Here is a 6,778-nt window from a genome sequence, read left to right as displayed (position 1 = left end):
TAATATTAATATTATAAATCCTTAAAACTAAACTATTGTATTTATTATTTTGGTCATAGATATTGAATTAAAGTAGTGAGAATTTATTAAAATGTTGTAATTGTCTATCAGATATTTGATAGTAGAAAAACAAATGGACATAGGCCATTCGATTAGAATTAGCATTATAATGATTGCAATCTGACTATAATTTTTACCTTCTATGCATTAATATGGGCGTAAATGCCAGTTCTATTTGATGGAAGATATACGAGAAAATTGATTTGAAAATGAGATTTCCATGTTATCAATATTATCTATCAGCCTTCCGTTGGCATGAAATGGCGCGGTTGGAAATTTTCCGTGGTCAAGTCAAAATTTCCCATGTAGATGTAACGTCGAAAACCTTGCATGCATGTAGGTTTTTGATTGACTTGACTTCATTTTTTCCTTCGTTCCCAATTTTTCCATTCAAACGACCGCGACAATGCAGAAAAGTAAAGGCGTCGAATTTGGGGCAGAGATGGAAATTTTTTACAACCCATTTCCTTTGACTCTCCGAAGTCTCGTCAAGCAGACATAGCCAGTCCGCAAAAGACCAAAGAAGCTTAGGGGCTGTCATTTTGATTTTAGTGAAAGAAAAACCCAAAAACAAAACCAGTCAATAGGCAGAGGGAATCAAATATGTTGAAGAGGTGTGTGAAATCAAACTCGTCTTCCAGTGACTTATATTATTCAACTAATGACTAAATACAGAGTGACGATCTGCCTGATCAAATCGACTTCTTTGTAAGACTTTTCTTCTCTTTCCAAAGTAAATTTCTTGCCTAACCAGATCTCTCTGAAATATTAAATACTAAGATATGCTTTTCAGACGAGCTAACCAAGTAGTCCGTTTCTCTGGCAAGATCTTTAGCTGTTATTTGTTTGTATTTCACTTGGAAAAAAGCTTTCATTACAACTCCAGATTTTTTCTTTAGTGTGCCTAAAAAATGGGCGATCCTGGCTTCATCCCTGGAATGATCGGTTATGCCATTCATTTGGCTGCATGTCAAGTCATTCGATCCATCAACGTTGCCATCAGATGTAGGAAAGAGTTAGATGCACTGAAAGATATGATACTCAAAATTCAATTAATGAACATAGAAATGCAGGGATATCGAAAAACTTTGAACTCTGGCAGTGCGAGTACATCCTCTGACTCTCCTTTGCCCTTTACGGTCAACAGTTGGTTGAACGAATTGAATAGTCTTCTGGATGAAGCATCTGATTTGGCCAGTCACTGCACTGTGCACTCATACTTTCATCTCTTGAATCGTTATAGAATGAGCAGAAAGATCAGGCAACTCATTGAAGATGTGGAGAAGCATCTAGCTTCGACGCCTTCTGTTGCTTTTCTTCATCAACTACAGCAGCATGTGTCCAGTCAGGAAGCGCTTAAACAGATTAGTGAGAGAATGGATTCACTTAATCTGCATGCATCTGGAGATCTTTCTCTGTCTACTTCTTCAGGTGCTCCCTACACAAAGTATATTGAGGAGACACTCATTGTTGGACAAGATTCTGCATCAAACAGAATGAAAGAGCTGATTGATTCAGAGCAGCACAAAAACATCTCTCGCTTTGGCCTTGTTGGGAAAGGCGGGGCAGGTAAGACTCTACTACTTAAACAAGTCTTCAACAGTAACCAGGTACAGAGTCTCTTTTGCAATGACTTGATGCTTTGGCTTACCGTTTCACAAACTCCATGTTTCAATGCTCTCCGAAATGATCTTGTGAAACAAATAGCTCTTAAAGTAAATGAAAGACCAGACAGTAGAGAGGAAGACCGTGTGAAAACTTGGTTGAATGAAAGCATGAAAAAAAGAAAGTTTGCCTTGTTTTTGGACGATGTTTGGGAAACAAGTGCTACCTCCTTGTTAGAGGAGCTGTGCGTTCCTCACTTTCCACGCCACAACTCTAACATCATCTTTGCCACTTCCAGAAGTAAGAGTGTGCTCTCCCAATTGGGTGTTCTACCTTCATTAGTCATTCAAATGCAAGACTTGACTGAGGACGAGAGCTGGAGATTGTTTTCTTCCCATGTTTTTCCACACCGTAACGGAGTTTTGCCCATAACCATTGACCAAGGAAAAGCAAGGCGCATTTGCAAGGAGTGCGGGGGGCTTCCATTAGCCATAAAAGTAGTTGGGCAAGCAATGGCAGGCTTTACTCAGTCAAATGAATGGGAATTCGCACTCCAGAGGCTGCAGAATGATGCTACGCATTCGCTTTCGAGCAAGTTGAGATTAAGCTACGATGCTTTGGCAGATTTCGCAGGCTATGGAATTTCCTTGCAGTTGTGCTTCCTCTGCCTCTCTGCTTTCTCAGAAGATGAAGTCATCCATACTGGAATTGCTATCGAGTACTGGATTGGAGAAGGCTTGGTGGCCGGGCCAGATCCTGTCCAAATTGGTGAAATATATGTCAACTTGTTAGTAGACCGATGCCTCGTTGAACCAATCCTGAAGGATCATGACGGAAAGGTGATCAATTTCAGACTACATGATGTATTACACCATTTTTTAGCACACCAAATTGCTGAAAAGGAAGAAAAATGCTTCTTTCAGGCACGCAAAGGTCTAGAAGAGTTTCCTGCTTATGACTGTGGGGGACATATCAGAGTTTCGCTACGGGACAACAGCTTGACAAAGGTTCCAAAGACTTTTGGAGCTCCCTATATCCGGACCTTGCTACTTGCTGGTAATACATCTCTGAAGAAAATTCCCAAACAAGTGATTAGCAGTATGACTGCTCTCAGGATCCTGGATTTATCACGGACTGCCGTCAAGTCATTGCCCAAAAACTTGGGCAGTCTGAAGCATTTAGTTTGCCTCATTTTATGCTATGTGCCAATAAAGAGATTGCCTTACTCTGTTGGAGCCCTTAGAAATCTTCGAATATTAGATCTTTATCAATCTCATATTACGAAACTCCCAGCCATCATTTCAAAGTTGACTTCCCTACAACTTCTGAATGTTGCTTCTTGTCAAGACCTGCAGTACATGCCTTATGAGATCTCAAATCTTAGGTCTCTGAAGTACCTGAATATGGGTGGCTCTCGAAATATTGGGTGGAGTAAGTGCACAGGAGGTCGGCTTTCACTTAATGATTTGGGCTCCCTCAATCAACTCAAAAGATTGGCGCTTACAAATAATGGTGAAACAATTCGAGAAGGTATGCTCGGAACCATGAAGCAGATGGAATCTCTATTTTTAGATCTCACGGACATGGAAAAGCTACCCAGTGACATGACTGCCACATCAAAATTGAAGAAACTCTGGGTAGTATGTCCTCACTTACTCCAAATAGAAGATTCATTTTGTAGACTTCAGAATCTGGGCTACATTTGTTTGTTCAACTGTGGCATGTTGAAACAACTACCTCCGTTGCACAAACTTATGAATCTGAAGCACCTACAGATCGTTAAGTGCTCCAACATAGAGAAGTTCCCCGAGGAATTTGGCAAGGAAGGAGCATTCCCAAAGATAGAGGTATTTTCACTGGTGGAGGTGGAAAAATTAGAGCAGCTGCCAATAGTGGAGGAACAGGCACTGCCTTTGCTTAGAATATTGACAATAATGAAGTGTGAGTCATTGCATAGGATACCGCAATGTTACTGGAATTTGAAGAGTGTGGAGAAGATAAGAGTCTATAGCTGCTCAAAGGTTCAACTTGTCATGGAGGAGGAAGAAAACTTTATCAAGACAAAGAGCAAGGTGCAAACAATAACATTATCTACCACAGAAACTAAAATATCAGAAAAGCGCTATAATGATATCTTACACCAGGGCGAACATTTTTATTATGGTGAATTTTGGTGCAATGAAATGTTTCAATTTTTGGATGAAATTAATCGATTTTGGTCTTTATATGTTCTATGTGAAAATAATAGTGTATAAATATATATGATTGTACAATCATTTGACTAACAAATATTAATACCAGTAATTGCACCCCAACAAGGTGCAATAGTCATGAAGAAAGGAAGATAAGAGGAATATATTGAAGGGAGGAGAGAAAATTTTGAGCAATACAATAGGTATGTCATGCTATATGGTCTCTGAACATTTATTTGAATCTAATCCAAAAGGACAAATAATTTAAGTCTTATGACACGTGTAAATCATTGACCTGATAAATTGGACACATTTAATACCTTTGATGGTGGTTGTTGCTGATGTATTTGTGATACATGGTACTTTTCTTGAAGACCTAAAGAACGATAGCATTCATAAAGAAAAAATGGTTATGCCAGCATTCATAGAAAACCCACGAGAAAAGATTCTACCATAAACCTAAAAATGGTGGCATGAAAGAGGGAAAGCAAGACTACAATGGAATCCAAGAGCGTAGTTCATTTTCACAACGATGAATTTGATACTTTTGAAGTTTCAAATTCAGAATTTCTTACAAACTTAGAGAATACCTCTACAATAGGGGAGATATACTGCATCACACAATATAAAAGAGAACAACAAAAAATAAGACTTAGGTTGCATTTGATGATTTTTTTTGGCAAAATTGTATTCTCTGTTCGAGAATGTTAACAATAGAAGGATTATGATAACAAAAAAGCATTTATACTTGCTTCCATTCTATTGATTTCTCTTCTACTAGATAAGAGATAAAAAAAGAAAAATTTAAGAGAGATTCCTTTTGTGATAAACAAAACTCTCACAAAATTGATGTTTATCTATGGCTAACAAAAGCCTTTCAGAAATCTTCTACACGAATTTTGAGCAGATTAATACAACAAAAAGGACATCTATCTGCATGATGATTTCTTCTCTATAGCACTTCCAACTTCCAACATAAAAAATCTGAATCCGACTGCAGAGTATGGCCTAGCACTACAATTTGTAGCTTTGTTGATGACCAAAATACAAAGAAAAGATTATGACAGCCAGTTTGATATGTGGTGCCTATATGACCTAAAATAAAAGGCTCACAGAAATGCAATAATATTAAACTCTGGAAACTGTTTCATGATTTGAAATGTCAAACAGTGGATCAAAGGAATATCTGGTGTTGCTTCTTTGGCTACTTTCGTTCCCGAAAAACAACCTATAGACGATGTCAATCCCAAGAGTAAGAAAATTCTATGATATCATTGATGATTACATAAAGGACTTGAAAAGAGCCTTAGCATTGCAGTGCCAAAGCATAGAATATAGTATCTTTTGAGAATCAAGGAAAAATTACAAAAATTCATCCGTACAACTTTCTACCATTTCTGCAAGGTGCCTCAGATTCCTTACTTGCACTCCATTGAAAGCCAATACCTGAAAACGTTTATCATGAATATCTAAAGAATAAGAATCACCAACAAAGCCCATATTACATAGATAATTAAAACAACTGAACTAACCAAATACATCTTACCAAAATATAGTTTTTCAATTGTCACTTTCATACCTGAGTATCGACTATATCCACATAACCAATATTTATGTCTGCCACAAGCACCCTAGCAGTATAAAAAGTCATGTCTCAAGTGACCCAAACTTTAAGATAGCAGTAAACAGCATCCATCTTCATCAAAATCTTAGCGATCTAATGTTTTTCTCTTTGAAAGTGGTAAGCTAAGAAAGAACCAACAACTAGTCATCTTTATTTGAGCCACTGTGTAAAATCTTGTCCAGTAGTTTTATTGGTGCATTGTAACTCAGGAACATGCTCTCATGATTAAGTATTGTAACTGGTGTTTGTTACTTCAAAAAAAATCTGCACTAAATGGTTGGTTCTATACCGTCTGTTTCTAGTTATTCTGGAGATTTGCTTCCAATAAAACATACTATCCTATCGTTCCTCTTTATCTTCTTTTCCTTACAACTGTTGATGTTCAACATTATGAATATCCTGCATTAGAGAAAAACATTTAAGTACACACAATAAGAGTATGCATTGTAATTTCCTTTAGGAACATTTAGGCTTTCTTCTACATTAATTTGAAACAGTTCCAAGAAGAAAGGAGAAATTGATCAACATGTTGAAATGACTCTGCCACTTCCAAATTTGTGGGAAGCAACCATAATAGCACACTACAATCTAGGTATTCCATAATAGTGACACAAACAAATTTGTAGACACAAGAAAATGAGACACATATGAATCCTTCTCTTCACCTTGGGCATTAACATTCTCTAACTGCACAAAAAATCCTACCATGGATTGATATTTCTGGATGAGACATTTGTTGGTTATGCTTGATCCAAGAAAGCTATAAATATTGTGGATTGTAAGACTTAGTTATTTAAATGATAGACCAAGAAACCCTTCCAAATCTCACCGCCTATGCTTAAAATGAAACCCCAATTTTATGGAATTGCCCTTGCCTTTCAGCAGTGGAACAAAGTTTCTGAAGTAAGACACAAACTCCTGCAATTTCTCTCACTGCTATAATGAACATTGCTTTTTGCACTACCATATATTGAAGTTTTGAACATTTTGAAAATAAGACTGGTTGATGAAAGATGGGAGCCCCTAAAATCCACATTGCTCTATTTTGCTTATCCTGTTCCAAAATCCTACCTTCGTTCACATCATGTTCTTCATGGAATTGAGTACACAGAACTCCTTTGATGAGTTGAGGAGACTGATACCATCAGAGATAATATTCTGCAATTTGCAAATTTATCCTGTATTGACTCCTTAATGCCTAATCTGAAAAATTGACTAAGATTGTAGGGATCTGTTTCTTATACCTGAGAATACTGTGAAAGTTTGTTTGATGTTAAGTTTTATGTACTGGTATAAT

General features: G+C 37.2%; 1 protein-coding gene across 1 annotated transcript; it reads left to right on the top strand.

The window, feature by feature from the left end:
* The first annotated feature begins 461 nt into the window (after positions 1-461).
* On the top strand, positions 462-4,221 carry LOC149548410 (putative disease resistance protein RF45). Its single transcript, XM_089794854.1, has one exon. The coding sequence runs from the start codon at positions 972-974 to the stop codon at positions 3,918-3,920; it is 2,949 nt and encodes a 982-aa protein (XP_089650980.1). The 5' UTR covers positions 462-971; the 3' UTR covers positions 3,921-4,221.
* Positions 4,222-6,778: the final 2,557 nt, after the last annotated feature.

Source organism: Cupressus sempervirens, chromosome 7 (genome assembly GCF_028749045.1).
Source record: "Cupressus sempervirens isolate cs-2001-9-10 chromosome 7, ASM2874904v1, whole genome shotgun sequence".
Classification (NCBI taxonomy): Eukaryota; Viridiplantae; Streptophyta; class Pinopsida; order Cupressales; family Cupressaceae; genus Cupressus; species Cupressus sempervirens.
Note: the sequence above shows the minus strand (reverse complement) of the source record. Positions and strands in the feature narration are given on the sequence as shown.

Bases quoted from the DNA above. Each gene is read 5' to 3' on its own strand.
- LOC149548410 (XM_089794854.1), top strand. From the start codon at position 972: ATGGGCGATCCTGGCTTCATCCCTGGAATGATCGGTTATGCCATTCAT.